The sequence below is a fragment of the Aristolochia californica genome, unplaced genomic scaffold (assembly GCF_029961685.1).
Source record: "Aristolochia californica isolate CCGP_79_NKW_82.1479 unplaced genomic scaffold, dmAriCali1.0.hap1 SCAF_9, whole genome shotgun sequence".
Classification (NCBI taxonomy): Eukaryota; Viridiplantae; Streptophyta; class Magnoliopsida; order Piperales; family Aristolochiaceae; genus Aristolochia; species Aristolochia californica.
Genome location: NW_027182290.1, coordinates 35597468 through 35615518, shown reverse-complemented (window position 1 = coordinate 35615518; position 18051 = coordinate 35597468). Strand labels below are relative to the sequence as shown.

General features: G+C 37.4%; 3 protein-coding genes across 6 annotated transcripts in view; 1 reads left to right on the top strand and 2 right to left on the bottom strand.

The window, feature by feature from the left end:
- LOC137940531 (uncharacterized) overlaps positions 1 to 7766 on the top strand; it is a 31810-nt gene extending 24044 nt beyond the window's left edge. For all 4 annotated transcript variants that reach the window (XM_068785647.1, XM_068785645.1, XM_068785646.1 and 1 more), the window contains 6 exons: positions 5365 to 5413; positions 6589 to 6659; positions 6748 to 6867; positions 7043 to 7131; positions 7326 to 7371; positions 7503 to 7766. In XM_068785647.1, the coding sequence (XP_068641748.1) occupies positions 5365 to 5413; positions 6589 to 6659; positions 6748 to 6867; positions 7043 to 7131; positions 7326 to 7371; positions 7503 to 7553 (426 nt within the window). In that variant the 3' untranslated portion in view covers positions 7554 to 7766. The remainder of the gene's footprint in view (positions 1 to 5364; positions 5414 to 6588; positions 6660 to 6747; positions 6868 to 7042; positions 7132 to 7325; positions 7372 to 7502) is intronic.
- A 1232-nt stretch (positions 7767 to 8998) lies between these two features.
- On the bottom strand, positions 8999 to 10901 carry LOC137942025 (uncharacterized). Its single transcript, XM_068787696.1, has 5 exons — positions 10480 to 10901; positions 10145 to 10390; positions 9760 to 9841; positions 9331 to 9545; positions 8999 to 9226 (listed from the first exon to the last, which is right to left on the bottom strand). Exons 1-5 carry the CDS (start codon positions 10728 to 10730, stop codon positions 9106 to 9108), a joined length of 915 nt encoding a protein of 304 aa, XP_068643797.1. The 5' UTR covers positions 10731 to 10901; the 3' UTR covers positions 8999 to 9105.
- A 1025-nt stretch (positions 10902 to 11926) lies between these two features.
- On the bottom strand, positions 11927 to 17684 carry LOC137940306 (diphthamide biosynthesis protein 3-like). Its single transcript, XM_068785287.1, has 4 exons — positions 17283 to 17684; positions 13625 to 13677; positions 13238 to 13290; positions 11927 to 12609 (listed from the first exon to the last, which is right to left on the bottom strand). The coding sequence occupies exon 4, from the start codon at positions 12593 to 12595 to the stop codon at positions 12344 to 12346; it is 252 nt and encodes an 83-aa protein (XP_068641388.1). The 5' UTR covers positions 12596 to 12609; positions 13238 to 13290; positions 13625 to 13677; positions 17283 to 17684; the 3' UTR covers positions 11927 to 12343.
- Between the last annotated feature and the right edge of the window lie 367 nt (positions 17685 to 18051).

The following is an 18051-nucleotide window of genomic DNA, read 5'->3' as shown; positions in this document are numbered from 1 at the left end:
GCCATATCATCCGGTTAGCCACATGAGCGCAAAACTTAACTTTACCAAGGCCATCAATCAAATTACAAATAGTAACGGCTTCCTCATCAGTGAGATCACGCCTCAAGCGAAGATCCCAAGAGTCATTCCCCCAAGCATTGACTACAGAGAGATCATGACAAGTGGTGGTGAGCTGGAGAAGCGGGTGGGGGGGCGGGCATTGTCAGTCCAAAAGTTAAGGCTGGAACCATCCCCAACAAAGTTAAGTGGAACATCGCTTTCCAAATGGGGGAGAGATGACACCTGCTGCCATTAGTAACCCATCTAGCCCCTGATAAGCCGGAGCTTGGAGGTCACCATTGGTTCCTAGGAGGCCTCCGAGCTAGACTTGAGCTTCCAGAACCACTTGAGAAGGAGAGCAGATCCCATCACCTTAGTGCGTTTGATCCCCAGACCACCCAAGGACTTCGACATACAAACATCTTCCCAACTAACGAGGTGATAGTGGAACTCACCACTGGTACCACGCCACAAGAATTGCCTCTTGATCATGTCAATGCGCCAACAATCAGAGGCGGGGCAAGGAAGAAACGAGAGCAAGTAGTTGGGTATACCAGCCAGACAAGAGTTGAGGAGAGTCAATCTGCCAACTTTGGAGAGAAGCCTACCCTTCCAAGTAGACAGCCGCCGCTTGAGCCTCTCAATCACCGGGGCCCAAAGCCCCATTCGTGGCTTGCAGTCAATAAGAGGGAGGTCGAGGTAGGAGGAAGGGAGAGTCATGATCAAGCAACCCAGGGTGTTTGCCATAAGCTGGAGAAGAGGGGGATCAATATGGATGCCTAAAAGAGCGTCTTCCTCCGGTTAATCTTCTAACCAAAACTGATTTCAAAGAGGCCAAGAAGAGCCTTAATATTTTGGATTTGATCAAGTGTGCCAGTACCAAAGCAAATAGTGTCGTATGCAAACTAGAATAGTGGAATATAGAAATTGCTTTGGTCCAAGACAGCATCAAGCCACCCAAGGTTATGGGCAGAGTGGAACATGGAGGACAAGTACTCAGCGATAATATTAAAGAGCAGTAGGGAGAGGGGGTCCCCTTGCCGGAAGCTACGGGAGCCATGAAAGAAGCCATAGACAGTGCCATTGAGAAGCAGAGAGCATGAGGCCAACGAGATGCAGCTACGAATCCAAAACCTCCATCGGTCATCAAAACCCATGTGCTGCAAGACATTGTCGAGGAGGGACCAACGCACGCGGTCAAAGGTTTTTTCGAGTTCAAGCTTGAGGATGAAATGCGGGAGACTCAGCATGATGAGGTGATCAATAATCTCATGGGCAGCCATGGCGAAGTAGAGAATGTCTCAGCCGCAGATAAAAGGACTTTTGACCTTTGTGGATGATGGTGAGCCAAGATGCGAGCAATGATCTTGTATGGGCTAAAGACAAGACTTATTGGCCTGAAATAGCGTGGATGTTCAATGTTGGCTTTCTTAGGCATAAGTGCAACAAGGGAGGCGCCGACACTTATAAAAGTGATGTCCCGATCATAGAAGCTACGAACCATGGAGAGAATACCCGTCCTCAAAGTAGGCCAACAAAGTCTGTAGAATTCACCATTATAGCCATCGGGGCCCGCGGCCCTATCATGGGGTAGGCCCATAACCACATCCTCAACCTCAAGGTCCGAGAAGGGAGCTCAATGAAGGCCGCCAAGGCAGGAGAGATTGAGGTGAAGTGAAGGTGAAGAAGCCGGGGGCGGTGGTGGCAATCTTCCCTATATAGATCTGTGAAAAAACTGAGAAGGGCATCGGTAATAGAGGCCCTATTCGAGGTAACTTCATTGTGAATAGACAAATAAGTGAGTTGGTTAGTCCTCCAACGGACCGTGGCAATAGCATGAAAGAATTTTGTGTTGGTTAGCCTTTGATTTGGTTCATCTTTTGGAACTGATAGTTATGGATGTCCACCCAAAAATACATTGTTGATTTTTAGAGTCACAAAAGATCTCAAGGGAATGAGAGAGGAGAGGAACTCTAGCTCTTGGAAGAGATGAAAGAAGAAACCAAGGGAGAGAAATAAGAGGAAAAGAGAGGTTTAAGGACAAATTTGAGCCAAGAGGAAGAGGCTTGAATTCTGTACCCCATGCCTTGAAGTTGTATTTATAGTATGAAGGTGTTTACAATGATTACAATGCCCTTAGGGCGCTACATGTTTCAAAAGGAAAAAGACATAAGAGGACATACATTAGCTTGCATAATTACAACTCTATGTCATCTTTATGGATGTTCTCTTTATTTACTAGTCATGCTACTCCTACAGACGTGATTGTCTTTTAACATTCCTCCTCAAGCTGGTGTTTGTAACTTCACTTTGCAAATAATCTTGGTCAAGAAACTTCTGTGCTTGAAAAGAAATTCTAGTCTTGTGTGGCTTAAAAAAGAAATTTGATTGCCTTGTTTTGATTCATCTTGTTCTTGTTCATATTTTGTTTGTAATCTTCATCTTGTTCTCCCCTTGCATATTTTAGTCACATCAAATTTGATTGCCACAACACATAAAATTCTTTATTGTAGATTATACTTCTTCTTTTTCTTCTCAAATGTGGAATTTGGAAGGAGGTGCAACCATTGCAGCGCTCAACTTCCAATCTCATCCTCATACTTCTCCTTCTATTCTCCCCCTCATGCTAGGAGGTAATGGCAATGATCCCAACTTGAAGCAAAAAACACAATAGTTGTTGTAATTATCTCCTCCATCATGGTATCTTAAGGATAAATACTCAATCGGACACAAACTCTCAAAAAGAAAAAACATGGGTGATAAAGTAAAAGTCGAAACCAACCTCAAAAGATTTCGAACAAAATAATGATAATAATCACTAAAGAGGGTAATGTCTGTCACTCAAAATCTCAATGGACTTAAAATACCCATATATAAAAAGACGACAAACCAAAGCAACGCATCAAATGGTTAGCCTAGGAAAGTAAACGAGAGTAAAAAAAGGATGGTAGGAGAAAGATAATCGATTAAAAGGGAAATAGGGGATTTAAGGAAAATAAAATAATCACAACCATAATAAGAAGGAGATTGTAACGGTAGTATTGAAATAATTTAAAAAATTTGACCAAGTATGACCCAAGAGGGAGATAAAAAAAATTCCTCCATGAACATGATGATTGAGGAAACTTAAAAAAAATCTCCAATAAGAAAGTTTCGAGATAGAATATAATAATGGAAACTTCCTAAAAATAGACTTCTCATATAAGGCAATTACTTTTTAACACACCTTGACCAATTTGGAAAGAAAATATTCAAGAGATAAATTCTGGAATAAGGAAGTTTAGGGCACTAATATTTGGAATTTAGAATGAGAAAACATAACTTCTGATTCAAAAATTTCAGACTTTGTTAAAAAAGAAACTAAACTCATAGGGAAAGATGGAGTCAGGCCCCCGGCATTAGGTTTGTAATTTTCTTTCTTTTTCTTATCAATATATGCACCATTAATTAAAAAAAAAACTCATAGGGAAAGACTTCTCTTATGGAAACTAATGTAATATGAGATCAAAGAAAGGAAACTTTTAAATAGGAAAGACACTGAAGTTGGTAAAATATTAACTAGAGTTTGAAAACAAATAGGAAACTTAACCAACATTAGCAACTCAAAAAGTGAAGCAAAAAATTCAGCTTAAATTCGGATTTTCACATGCAACAGGATACTAGCATGACCTTTGATTCTTCTAATATGGATATCTCTCTCTAGAAAGATCAAATTGAGAAAAAAATTATTGGGATAGAAAGTAGATTCACATAAGCTTTCCTTTGAGATCAAATTTTCAGTATAAATTACTAAGTACCGTCGGTACAAACCGTTTATAAAGTTGAGGATTTCTACTGCTACTAAAAAAAATTCTGCTGCTTGACCTTTTCTGTTTCAGATATCGATTTCTCTTTCTAGAAAAATCTAATTGTAACAATTCTTTTTGAGTTGGAAACTAGACTTAAAGATTTTCCAACGATATAGCGTGAGAAATCCAATGAAAACTGGAATTGGGAAAGAAGACTAATGGGAAAAACGAGGAACTCCCCCCTTTTTTTTTTCCCTCTTCCTCCATTTCTTCTCCATCTTTTTCTCCTTTTCCATATTAAATCTTTGACCGCTCTAATACCATGTTGATTTTTAGAGCCAGTACATAAACACAAAAGATCTCAAGGAAAAGAGAGAAGAGAGGAACTCTAGCTCTTGGAAGAGAGGAGAGAAGAAACCAAGGGAGAGAAATAAGATGGAAAGAGAGAGGTTTAAGGACGAATTTGAGCCAAGAGGAAGAGGCTTGAATTCTCTACCCCATGCTATGAGGCTGTATTTATAGTCATATAAAGGTGTTTATAATTACTACAATGCCCTTAGGGCTACATGCTTCAAAAGGAAAAGGACATAAGAGGATATACACTAGCATGCATAATTACAATTCTATGCCATCTCTATAAAAGTTCTTCTTATTTACTACCCATGCCACCCCTACTCACATAGGTGTCTTTTAACACTGTGTCACACTTTCAGAAAGATATTTACCTTTTAGTCTGAGGACTGTTCTACTATTTTATTTTGATATATGCAAGGCCATCAAATGATATATATTTTTGAATTGCTGCATGAGAGGTGTTGATACTAGTTGCTTCTTGATGTTGGCTTATGTTCCCTCCCGGGAGGTAACAAGAATAGAGGAGGATTCATGCAGCAGAAGGCATTGAGCTGATATGCAAATCATGGCTGTAATAGTATCAAAAGTTACTTTTTCAATTATCTCTTTCGGCTCAAGTAAAAATTTTGGTAAGCTGTTTTGCCATGATGCCCGGATGGAAAAATGGTGTTCTTTGACGTAGTATGTCCTAGGACATTCAAAAAGTGAGCACATATTGGTTGGTTAGACTTGTATAAGAAATAGAGGTAAGAGGAAGAGAGGAAGAAGAAGAGAGAAGAAGAAGGGCTGGAAGGTAGCGTTGAGGTTGCTCTTGATGGGGATCAGAACTCAACCCCCTTTCTTCTTATTCACTTAAGTGAGATGAGAGTGACATATTTGCCCTCTTAAATATAACTCCTTATAACTCTATAACTACACTTCCAAACAAAGTAAAAACTGGAACTTAGACATACCTAAACATACTGAACATGGTAGGATCCACGCTGAAATGTTCAGATCATGTAAAATTACCAAACTGCCCCTTACACTACATTTGACAGGATCTTTATCAGATCTCGTAGCATCATTATCCGTGTAGAAGGGTTTTTTTTCAGATATTTTAGTGGGCTTTTTTTTTCTTGATTGTGGTGTCCTACATATTTTCTTTTAAATAATTGGAATAATATGTTAACATATAATGCAGGGGGAACTTGTTAAGGTCTTTGCAAATGATCAAAGAAAGATAACTTGTGGTGAGCTGCTTATCCCTTGTTAGAAAAAAACAAATGCAATTGCAGTACTCATGTGGTTTTATCTGTGTTAAAATTTTTACAGTTCCATGTGACAAGACTAAATTCATTTGTGTTTGACAGTTAATTTTTTAAGTAGGACGAACTATCAGTAAAGAAAATAGAAATGTAATGGATCGATTTTATTATAGGTATAATTACTAGGATAATTAACAGTTAGTTTGTTGCCCGCATAGGGGTGAGAAACTTTCTTATTTATGAAAATGATTCAATAAGTTTGGACATATGCGTTTCCTTTTTGGTTGGTTTCTTAATATAATCACTATTCAAATCAGCTAAAGAAAGGTATTCAAAAGAATCTGGACATATAATATCTCTGGCATTTCATAAAAAATTATATACATGTAAAAACTTCAATGCCTTACACTGAGCAGTTTGAGTTACTTTGTTTTCCTCAAGCCTCTCAACTTAATCCATAGAAGTTGTCTTAATTTATTTAGATCTACTCACGACATGATATCTGCAGCACTGTCCAGGGATCTAATACTTATGTCTGCATGAGTAAACCCTTTATCATTCTTTATTTTCATAGTATTTAATAGGCACTAGTTAGGTATGCCTTAGGAGTCTTGTTAGTTATGCTGTACGGATTCTGGGGTTCCTAAAACTTCTCTGTGTCTCTTTGACTATTTATTTGTTGAAAATTACTGATCAGATTGTTAAACTGTTTGTCTGCTTTTATAGCAATCAATTAAACAACTTGTTGTATGAAAGAACTGTATTTATATAATTCAGACACATTAGTAATCCTTGTACATGATAGAAATTAAGATTATCTTCTTCATAAAATCTAGAATACCTGAAAAACGGCTCAAGTTATATCTCTCGAACAACTCAGTTAAAAAAGAATATTTATTCAAGTATCATTGTATGAAACTGCATTTTATTCCAAAAAAGCAGTACATACATGTGCCATATAGCATTGCTACTTATTCATTCTTTGACTTTTTAAGTTAAAGGTGAAGTGTTGTGTGGCATACACAGCTGTTACAAGCAGTTTAGTGTATACATGTGTTAGGTGTTAATGTTGTCATTTTTGGGTGAGAATTTTAAATTGAAACCGCAAATTAGTGAGAACTTTTAAAATTTCTCTTAGTAATACTTTATGTTGATTGCAGATTCAGAGATGCAAGGGCAAATAGAGAAAACATTCTTTGCTGGACATGCATCATATGAAGTGTCATTGTCGGTATGGCTATTACTGAACATGTTTTGTGAGGATTCATTGTTTCCTATATGTGTATCTTGAATGTCAATTTCTTGTTTATGATCTGCAGGCTGGATGCCTGGATATCTGGGAGCCTGCCATTTTGGCTATTAAGAAGGAAGGTTACAGTATCAAGTGTAATGGACCTCGTGGTGTTGTTGTGGCAGAGAAGTTCTTGCAAACTACATCAGTATGTGGACGTTAATACATTCAAAATTTGTTTCTTAATCTGAATTATGCTATTCTGCTCCTGTATACTTTTGGGACAATTGGGTCTTGGCTTGAAACAGCCATCATATAAAACCATTTCCATTTTCAAAGGAAAAGAAAGCCGGCATGTAGCATCTAATCTTTCATATTTGCAGGTTACAATCCCTTTTGGACATGCAACTGAATTTTCCATACATAGTTCTAGTGGAGTAGAATATCTTTTGAGGACAGCATACAGTAACTCGTAAGTGCCAACACTCCTCGCTGACTGTACTGGTCTTATATTGTGATTCTTCTTTTTTTTTAAATGATTCTTCTTCTTATATTGTGATTCTTCATATGCTTCAGATGTGTAATAGTATCTCGATGGAAATATACTGTTTCTCTGAAGTATAAAATTCTCTCTTTCTTATATGTTTTACTTTTCCATTTTGACAGGTTGAGAGATGCCATTGTGCTTACATTGAGATTATTTATTATGAGGGTACAACTCAGATTGGACCGTTTGTTCTATTTTCAGTTTTGACTATAGTTTGAATGGTTTTGTAGGTTTGATGCATGTCTATAGGGCATGCTAACACACATTTGCTCTTTTTTCTTTGTTTTCCTTTTCAGGCTGTGGAGAAGAGGAGAGGAAAGAAGAAGGGCTTGTTCTTTACGAAGTAGCAGCCTATTTTTGGTGGCCAGAATTTTTTTGTGTATAGTGTGTGAGTACTTAGTTGTGCAAATCGTGTATTTTCTGACAACCCATGTAATTAACCTTTTGTATGGCCTCGTACAGCAAGAGCTCTTGCTGTTGACGAACATCTACTTGTAAGTTTGATTCCATAATGACTTACATTCATCTCAAGTACACTTTCTGCCTTCTTAAGTCCAATAGCGAGCTTTTTCGATTTCCTGTTCGTTACCTTGATTTGCCAACAGCAGTATGGTTCAACAAAGTTGCATCCTTTCTTCCTATCTCTTCCCCACGGTTGCCTGACGTTGGAACTGGATTCAGAAGATCATGAATACCACAGAATAACATGGACGGCTAAAGCAGTTTCGTGTCATTTTTCTGGATTTACCTTTAAAAAAATTCTATAAAGATTTTAATTCGCTGTGTATCACTATTAGGGGTGGTATAAGAACTGGGTTTTTTAATAGTTCGAACTTGGCTAGGAGCTGGCTCAGTTCGGTTTGAATAAACCCTATCTCGAATCGAATTCAAAATTGGTTTCTGGTTTAAGCAAATGAGCAAAACTCGGATGAGCGGCGGTTCTGTTGGTGTCAACATTTGAAATTATGAAATATGTTAATAAAGGAACTGGACGCTGCAAATTATGAAATTTTAGAAGTTCCGTGAGCTATTCAAAAACGCAATTTCGCCATATTACTAGCGAAACTGAAACGATGTTTTTGATACTGGGGAGAAATGGCGAAAGGGAGATATAACTCTCTATTCAAAAATTTCTCCATGCATATTCTCCATTTGCCATTTCTCCCTTTCTGTGAGCTGTGAAGAAAGGCCATTTCTGTGAGCTCTTCATAAATTGACGTCGCTCTTCGTGTTTAATACTTACAAATCAGTAGGTGTTTACTATGTAATACTTACAAATCAGTAGGTGTTTACTGTTTAATACTTACATATAGTGTTTAATGCTTGTAAATTGTAATGTCATTTGGTCTTCATATCCATTTTAGTTGATCTCCTTTGTTTTGTACTTGTGTTTATTTTAGCCTATGACGATATAGAGATTTGGATCTCCTTTTGTGATCTGGTTACTTAATTTGTGTTGTCCACAAAGATGTCTTCTATGCAATTATGCACGTTTACATGCAGAATTAGAATAACAAGTGAATCCCATGGCCTTGTGAAAGTGAGAAGCCCACTTTTTCAGTTTTTTTGCAGATTTTTGCTAGTTAGATCCTTAAAACACATGTATTTGAGTCATTAAAGACATACCCCTATGTTCGTTCAAGAATCAAAATATGACTTTACTTTAATCTCCTCAGCTATATAAAGAACAAACCCAAAAGACAGTGGGATTGAACCCTAAACTTCCACAAGGTTGTCTCTATATTTTTTAGAGTTTCTATTTTTCTTAGTTGTCTTTTGAAGAAGCACGCTTCGTGTTTCTTAATTTTGAAGGTGAGCGTCTGATCTTAATTGTAAACCATCTCTGCAGACATGATCATATCGATCCAAGAGGCATGAATACATTAAAGGGGTGATGTTTCACCGACAACTTGGTGGATTGAAGCATTTAAAAACAGCAGAGGCAGGCGTCTTGGATGCTGGAATGCTCTTTGCATCAACCAGTCTAACTTCTCCCGGGCCGAAAGAGAGATCCCTATGCCTGTCCATACATCATTTGTAGACATGATTCAATACTGTGCAAATGCATCTCAAAGCTGTGCAGGTTTCTCTGCGAAAGTGGAAGAAGATAAATATGGTATTTACCTGCGAAGATCAAGTCCGAGTAAACCAGCTTGTAGAACTGTTAAGTTGTCTGAATCTGGAGAGACAATAATTACAGTGTCCCCGGAGTACTGGGTTTCAAGAATGGACATTAGCTGTATCACACGAACAAAGACATCTGAGATGCTCTCGTTCGGGGTTCCATCGTCAATGGGAGGCGGCTTGTTGTTAGGAGAAACACTGTCTGATGCGTAGACCTGCAGATTAAAAAAATCGAAAAAGATAAAAACAAGTCGTGGATTTGGAACTTCAAGCTCCGCCTGAATGAAAAACCTACGGAGTGAAATCTATTTCTGACCAGAGCATTTGTAAAATGATCCTCGAAGAGTTCAGGAATCCATATTTTTTTAAAATAGCTGCTTGTTATCATCAACGTCTATCGACCCAGAAATACTTGTAAAATCTCATTACCTCCATCACAGCTTCCAAGCTCTTTCCTTCATATGATCCTAGCCCACGAGCATCCAGAAAGCTATACTCAGGAACGATGCGGCTGTGATACAAGCAGAGAATAACAAACATTATATCGTCTCAGGACGCAATGAGATCATCTGGAATCACATTTGTCAATTACAGAATGGAAGCGTGGTATCTTCTTCCTACCGCCGTTTCGTCACAGAAGACGTATATGACGATTTAACTCGTACAAGCTACAGGGATACCTAGACCGATGTTTAATATGGATTTCTCAAATTTTGATAGACAGACGTTCTGACATTTTAATTCTACTTTGACAGGAAAACGAGTAGACACCTTAATTAGCTCTTCCAAAACAACCAAATGGTAACGGATTTACCTCCGGCTAACCTCATTCACCGCAGCTATAATCTCTGCCGCTTGATAGGATCTCTGTGTGATAGAAGGCCAGATCCAACAATCCCCCTCGCATGCTCCCACCTTCTTCAATTCCAGCGCTGCTTTTGCTGTCTGTATTTTCCCTTCCTCCGACAACCCACTATCCACCGAAGTCTTTGCCACGGGGTTCGTGTTAATTATACCCAACTTCTCAAATTCAGACTCCCCGGCGCGAACCAAAAAATACCTTTGAAGACCGAACAAGGGGTTGTTACCGAGTCAGAGCTCAATAGTTGGGGGTGGTAGTGAGGGAAAAGACGGGGTGAAGTATTTTACCTATTGTTGAGGCGAACGGGGGGCATCTGGAGGAGGCCTCGGCCATGGGCGGTAGAGAGAGGGAAGAAAACGGAGGGAGTGAGAGCGACGAGAAGATGACGTCGAGCTATCGTTTTGGAGAGGAATGGGGTGTTTTTAGGGTTCTGGGAAGATGCAGAGCAAGGGGAAGAAGAAATTAACAGGGGTGTCTGTATTGGAATTCTAGGGCTTTTCGGAGGGACAAAAGGAATAGAGGAGATTGACATTGGCATTTGTGTGTTTACCAGGGAACGCTGACCACAATCACAACTGTTGGTAACTGAATTTCAAGCGTATGGAGGGAAAGGGACGAAGGTGTAATTCAGGCCAGTCGATTGGCCCATGATACAAATCAGCACCCATGATTCACATAGGGACAACAGATAAGACTCATTCTTCTCTATAAATGGCCTCCATTCATTCTCTTCATGTAATTGGAGAGGACTAGCCCCTTGCTAGCAAATCTGAGTTGGGGAAGATTACTCTTTTTTAGTACCTTAAAATTTGCTGGGATTTGCTGGAACAAAACATTCTATGATAAGTAGGAGATAGGAGATACTAATCTCCAATAGAGACATGGATCACAATATCCTGTTTCATAGGCTATAGAAAGTTTTCTTAAACAGATCCAACGCCTTTTATATCTTCCAAAATTTGCAGGTTACAGTGGGGATGTATGGAGGAGATACATGCCAAACCATGCAATGACGCCTCACATCTCTGGCACAACCATTGATGCACAGACTAGTTAAATTTTCTCTCTTGATGGTCCTGTAGGCGACTGCTGATAGAATCTTGATGGGTTGTAAAATGATGCCGTGCAGTACGACAAGGGAGAAGATTTCCCTCCTCAAAATTGCATCGTGAAGGAAGGGAAATTGGCCAGCCAATACCTTTAAATTCTGTCTAAACTCTCTCAGTCACAAGCTAATAACCTGTTAAGAGAAAATAAGCTTTCGTGTGGGTCATGTTGAGTATCAACTGGCGCCTGTAGGGATTCACAAAGTAACCCTGGGGCAAGAGTTTCCGGTACATGACGGCCACTGCTCTTTTATCTTCTATATCCATTTCAGTTCTACCATCTCTTCGTAGTCTTCTTCCCTCTCTTTTTCTACCCTTTCCTCTCTCAAGTTCTCAAGCAATCTCTAACAGCAAGGAACCCCACTACATCGTACAGGGGAATTTTTTTACAATTCCAACCCAACTGCACAGCCAAATTTTCCCCTCTATCGCACGACAAAGCAAATATTTTTATTTTTCCTATATTCACTGGAACAAGTTAGAATCAAAGATCTTTTGGTAACACGAAGATCCTTGAGATAACATCCACGAAACGTAACATTAAGACAATTTTATCACTCAAGAATTACAACTTACAACAGAAATGATGAGCAGTCTCAACTCTCAATCAACAATGATAATTCCTGTTTTAAGGTAATATAATAAAAGACAGCATAGCTTTTCTCAGCCATTAATCCAATTGGCATCCAAAACCAGAAGTTCCTGTATAATTCAATAATTGCACCATGTTCCTAGCAAGAAAAGCCACAGAAAGAAAATCCGATTCCTCGACCATCCAAACAAGTCTTAACATCTTGAGCCCCAGGAAACGCTTGCTATTCAGTGCAGCATCCATCTACTATTTAAGTACAATACCAAAATGTGTAACCTCTGAGAAAACTCACATTTTCAAACCATCAAATTCAAACTATGCGTAAATGCTCAATAGCAATACATGATTCACTAACATCTTTTTTTATCAATACTCAGACTAGGATAAGAGAAATAAGAACTCGTTGATTTACAATGCTACAAAAATCAGACAGCCAATTTTTTATCCTATTTCTTATGCAACAGTTACCACCCTTTGCTGCCTTGCAGGTTCTACGCTCTTGTTCTGATCAGAATCCATAAAATCTTCCTGGTTGTAGATGACTGTTATATAAAGCGAGCAGCTAGGGCATCGAGCAATCTCTTCCCCTATTTTTAGCTCTGCTTTTGTTATTTGGAAAAGATCTCCGCATGGGCAAGGGTATGTGAAAGCCAGTAACTCTTCGTTCCAGTCCATGTCTTCAATCTCCACATCATCGTATGACATTATGTCTGATTATGCTACATGATAACAAAACTTTTTTTTTTGAGTAAACATATAGATAAAATCGAAGGTCCCTTCATATCTAGTTGTTTGCTACAAGATCAAACACAGATTTAGTTAAAAACATTACCTCTATCAGTGAGTAATATTATCTTTAGTAAAAAGTTGAAGACTTGTAAATGAGACTTTTATAAATAACAAACCTCAACACTATATAAGCAAAGCAAAAGCAGAGACGTTAATCCACAGAAGAATAAAAATCAAACCATTACTCTCTCATATTATTACCAGATCCGTGCCAAATCCACAAAATCCATTAATCCAAAAAACCAAAAAAATAAAATAAAAGATACATAAAGGAACAAAGGAAATGCCATTTGACTAAAAAAGAATAATGAAAAAATTAAATACCAATCAGCAAAGAAATAAATATAAGCATCCTTTCAAGAGCATATTAGAGATCAATTGGCATAGCTCAAAGAGATGATAATCCTATTTAGATTAAAATAAACCCCTCTTACTCATCATATCTATAGACAAACACATTTGTACCAGTAATAAAAAAGATATTAGATTGAACAAAAAAAAAATCTTACTAAAAAATAAATAAAAAATAATAAACATTTCTAAAAGTTCAAAACTAACCTTTATTGTTTGGCTAATAATCTTCAGTCCTGCTTACTTAATAAACTTCAATCCTGTTCAAAGCAAAAAAAAATTAAAAAAAAGTCCCAAGTAATCGACAAAAATTGAAGAGTGTAAATTTTGTGTGGAAGTACTTTCTTTTTAAAAAAAATGAAAGAAACGAAGAAATCTGAGAAGAAATCAACATAACAAGACTCAAAGGTAAATGTCGACAATGACCTTAACCATGTAAATAATAAAATGTGACTATCTTTATCATTGATACAGAAATAGAAGAGCAAATGAGAATGACGATAGAACAAAAAAATTCTATAACATATTAATAAAAATATTGAACAAACAAAATCTTTAAATGTAACCCATATCCCTACAGAGTTAAAAGCATACCTTTATTGCTTGACTAATAAACTTAAGTCCCAGTTATGTAATAAACTTCAGTCCTGTTAAAATTAAAAAAAAAAAAAAAAGTCATAAGTAATCGACAAAAAATTAAATGTAATAGTGTACAAAGCCAATATTTAAAAAAAAAAAAAGGGGGGGGGGGGGGGGGGGGGGGGGGGGGGGTGTGAGGAACCTTCAATGTCCTTTTTTTCAAATCCTCCAATATTTGGGATGGGATGGTGGGTAAGGTTGCGGGGCAGAGTCAGGTTTATAAAACCTGCACCACTTCCATCACCACATACAACCTTAATTTGATGTCTTTGGAGGATTTGATAAAAGCAAAACTACTGCTATGTCTATATTTACACAGTTGCAATTGGATACTCTTGTGCTCTTTCAATCAGAAGAGGTAAAACAATTCACAGCGTATGTTGTTTCAACTGTCACAAGTGATAATACTATAAGTTAGGATACATTTTCACAATAACTAAACCTGTTTTTGCTAGGGGTACCATCCCATCGTTTTCTTCAAGTAATTTGAATAATATAAATAATAGAGCAGCTTCACTATAGTGTCAATGAAGACCTTGATAATTAGAAAGGGGTTAGGAAGATCTCCACATAGATAAACTTTACCAGCATTTGAGTTTCTTCTACACTTAGAGCATCCTTTGAAGTAGTAAATTTCTTAAGCTGCTGAACTTTTTTTTTTTTTTGAGAGGGGCGTGGCGCGATTCGAACTTGCGACCTGACGCACCTGATGTAAAGAGAATACCACTAGACCAAACAACCTTAGGTTAAAGCTGCTGAACTTGCTCTACTTATTTCTTAGTTTTTGTACCAGTCATGGTCCATATTCATTTCCTTGCACTTGAGTCATTTTGAAATGGACCCTAGGTAGTAGATCTTCTTTGAAGCTATTATGATATATAGAAGTCATTAACAAAATGGGTCAACCATTTGTTGTACAAATCTGTACACCCTCTGCTAAAACAAGAGATTGATTGAGGATTTTCAAGTATGGCCAATCGGCATAGACAAGTTGTATTCTTGTCAATCCTTTTTTTTGCTATAATAATGACTTGGTTAACTTATTCATAAATCATAAGTCATCTCATCCTTATGTGAAGTTGGGTCCAAGGCTCATCCCAAAATGACTAGTCAAGATAGGAAGGTTCTTGCCAACTAATAAACCTAAGATCTTTTTACTCACTAATCCATATGCGACTATTTTTGTAACACTCTCCCTTATGCGTAGGCCCTCTTTTGTGGTTTCTACACGAGGACAGTTTGGTATATGCAATTACCCTAATACCATATGAAGTTGGGTCCAAAGTCTTATCCTAAAATGACTAACCAATTATATTCCCAATAACATGATAACCTTCACCAATGACAGTCCCAAGTCTATCAAGACCAGCTGGCATGTCATTGCTTAGGAATGGGATTTGTTGACTCCTTGCACTGACACCTACTTTTCAATTTGCTGATTCTGCTAAATGTTCACTGCCAAGAGCGATTAAAAGTTATTATAATCAATTTTCTCAAATCCAAGATGTATCAACATACAGACACCTCTCCTTAAGACATTTTCCAGGCCTTGTTTTGTATCACAGTTTCATGGTTGTCATTTTCTTTCTGTTATCTAAAATGCTTAGAAAACATTCTTCTAGGACTAGGAAGCTTCAGCTCTCACCATTCAAATGTGATCTCTCCTTATTTTTGCTTTCTAAAATCTCATTTCTTAGTTTAGTGTGGTTAGGACAACCTCATTCATAATCCATGGTAGTTTCATACATGCTTCTTTGGTCGATCCTTTTAGCTTCACTCTTGCACTTAACTCTGAGATTGATCAGTTGGATAATGCCACCAAAGTTTCAACTCTTGCATTGTCGTTTTGGAACTTCTTTTCGCATCAAAAACGTTATTTTTTGTTGGAATGCCCTTGCCAGATGCTTTTAGTTCTTCCTCTCAATGACGACACCCTACAGGTAACCACTTTGTCTTATCTATCCTTTCTCTTCATTTAATGTCTCCTTTCAGCAGTAAAACTCTACAAGGTAACATTTTTTAGTGTTCTAATTCTTTTTCTATTTGTCAACAGTAACTTGTTCTTCTTTCTCTCCCCATTCTCTTCTGGTGAGGAAGGCTAGAAACTGTTTTGGAGATTTCAGTCGTACAAATTCACTAAAAAATCTGCTCCTTTTGTCTAGGAACTTGCATTATTTTCCCACATGGTTCTGGATGTTCTTAGCTAATTAGAGAGGGAATTGTGGGTATTCGCTTCAATGTATATAATCCCTATTAGGTAGATGGCTTGTTACATACTCTGAGCAGATTTGAGATTCTCTGTTGATTAGGCCAGGCAACAGTTGTTCTGCAAGTCCTTCCCACTATCACTTCCAGGGCAGACCAACAAGCACTTCAAAAAGTTTATCAACCTTAGCTCGACAGCAGCAATCAGTACCATAAAGTTCTGTTATGAATTGTTTTTTACATTCCCCATCGTGTAATTTTGGCCATCTGCTTAAGTTGATAAGTAAATTGATGCTATCTACATGGACTGTTTCCATTTTATTTTCAACAATAAAATTCTGCATCCAAAAAGGACAAGCAACAGAAGGTTCTCCTCTATGCTTGCTGCATCTGTGATCATTGGGTTCATTTGCCTTCCTTTCATTCTGTTGCTTTCTCAGAACATCCTTGGCTTTCTGGGCTGGTTGGAAGAATATCCTCTCTTGTCAACAGCATTTAAGATATAATGGAAGTATGAGAAGAACTTCTTAAGGGAACAATTTCATATGTATTTTTTTAATTCCAATGACAATTTATGGTTGGAAGATCAGACAGAACTTATGGCTCACTAGGACTGTCATTTTTTTCTCTAGTATCCTTGAGTGATCTGCCTTCCATCAAATCAGTCTATTGTTCTCAATATGGAGATTACATTTAGAAATGAAGTACAGAAACTTGATGTTCACTTTAAAGCCTTTATACCTTTTGAAAAAGTAAAAAGCATGTCCTTTAACAGTACGTCAATGTAAATGCCTTCATAGTCAATTCATTTTAGACATGTTACCAACTTCTATTGTTTATCACCAAATCTGTTCGGCGATAAGCTAATCAGCTTGTTGATTCTCTTGCTTAGTAAGGGTCTCTCTACCATCTCTTATTGTAACAAAGGTCCCTTCACAGTGCTGTTCTCTGCCTCTGGCTTTTAAATTCATGTTCTCAATGGTATTCACATTGCATATGCTGGCTGTTTTATGTTTCAAGAATACTTGAACAGATAAATGCTTCTAAAAGAAATAGATCGTATTGTTGTTTGGGTTTTCTTTTCACATTTAGAGATTGGTAAGGGTGGACGAGGGTCGGGTTGAGGTTGAGGTTGAGGTCGAGCCCGAACCTCGATTTCGAAACGTGAACACGAAAAAAAAAAAAAAAAGGGGACGGGGTTGATAAAGGAACGGCGCCGCCGCCCGTCCCCGCCCATTCAGTAATCTAAAAATTTGTAAAAAAAAATAATGGCAAAAAATTGTAAAAAAAAAATTACAATAAAAGAACAATCTGAAATGGTCCAACAAATAGACATGGCAAGGACATAGAACAAGTAAAGAGAACAAAAAATAGAGAAAAAAAAAAAAAAGGAAAGAAGCTAACTAACCTTCCCTTGGGGGATTCATCGGCGAAAGTCGAAGCCAAGCGAGATTATCAGCTCGGAATCGGCGGGGATAACAGAACGAACGAAAGAGGGAAAGAAAATGACGAGATTCTGGCAAGGACAGAGGGGAATTTGTTTCGCAATAGAAGGATATGAGGTTGTAAGAGAGAAGAAACGGAAAAGTCAGTAGAAAATGGGTAGAGATGGCAATTTGAGGAAGTAAAATAGGGTGCTCTTAGGGTTTCCGACGTTTTTGGCGGCTACAGAGATGATATTGGGGAATAAGAAAAAAATAGGGAAAGAAGACGTCGAGATTCTCGCAAGTGTCGAGGGGATTTTGTTTCGCAATGGAAGATTATGAGGGTGTAAGAGAGAATAAACGGCAAAATCAGTAGAAAATGGGTAAAGATGGCGATTCGGGGAAGCAAAATAAAGTACTTAGGGTTTAAACTTTAACCCCTAGAATAAAATAGATAAATAAAATTTTTATCATTATTATTCCTAAAATCAGTGAAAATAGATAATGATCACATTCTTATTTTCACTAACTATTTTTTGGAATAATAATAATCAAATTCATAATTTTTTTATTTTCCATTAGATAATTAGTGAAAATAAAAATAAAATACTTTTTTTGTCAATGTGCTTAAAATACTCTCATAGATTTAACTTTATTAATATATTTTTATTTTACTTTTTAATTAACAAAAAAGGAAAATAATTAAAATTTTTAAATAAAATATTATATATATATATAAAATACACCTAAACA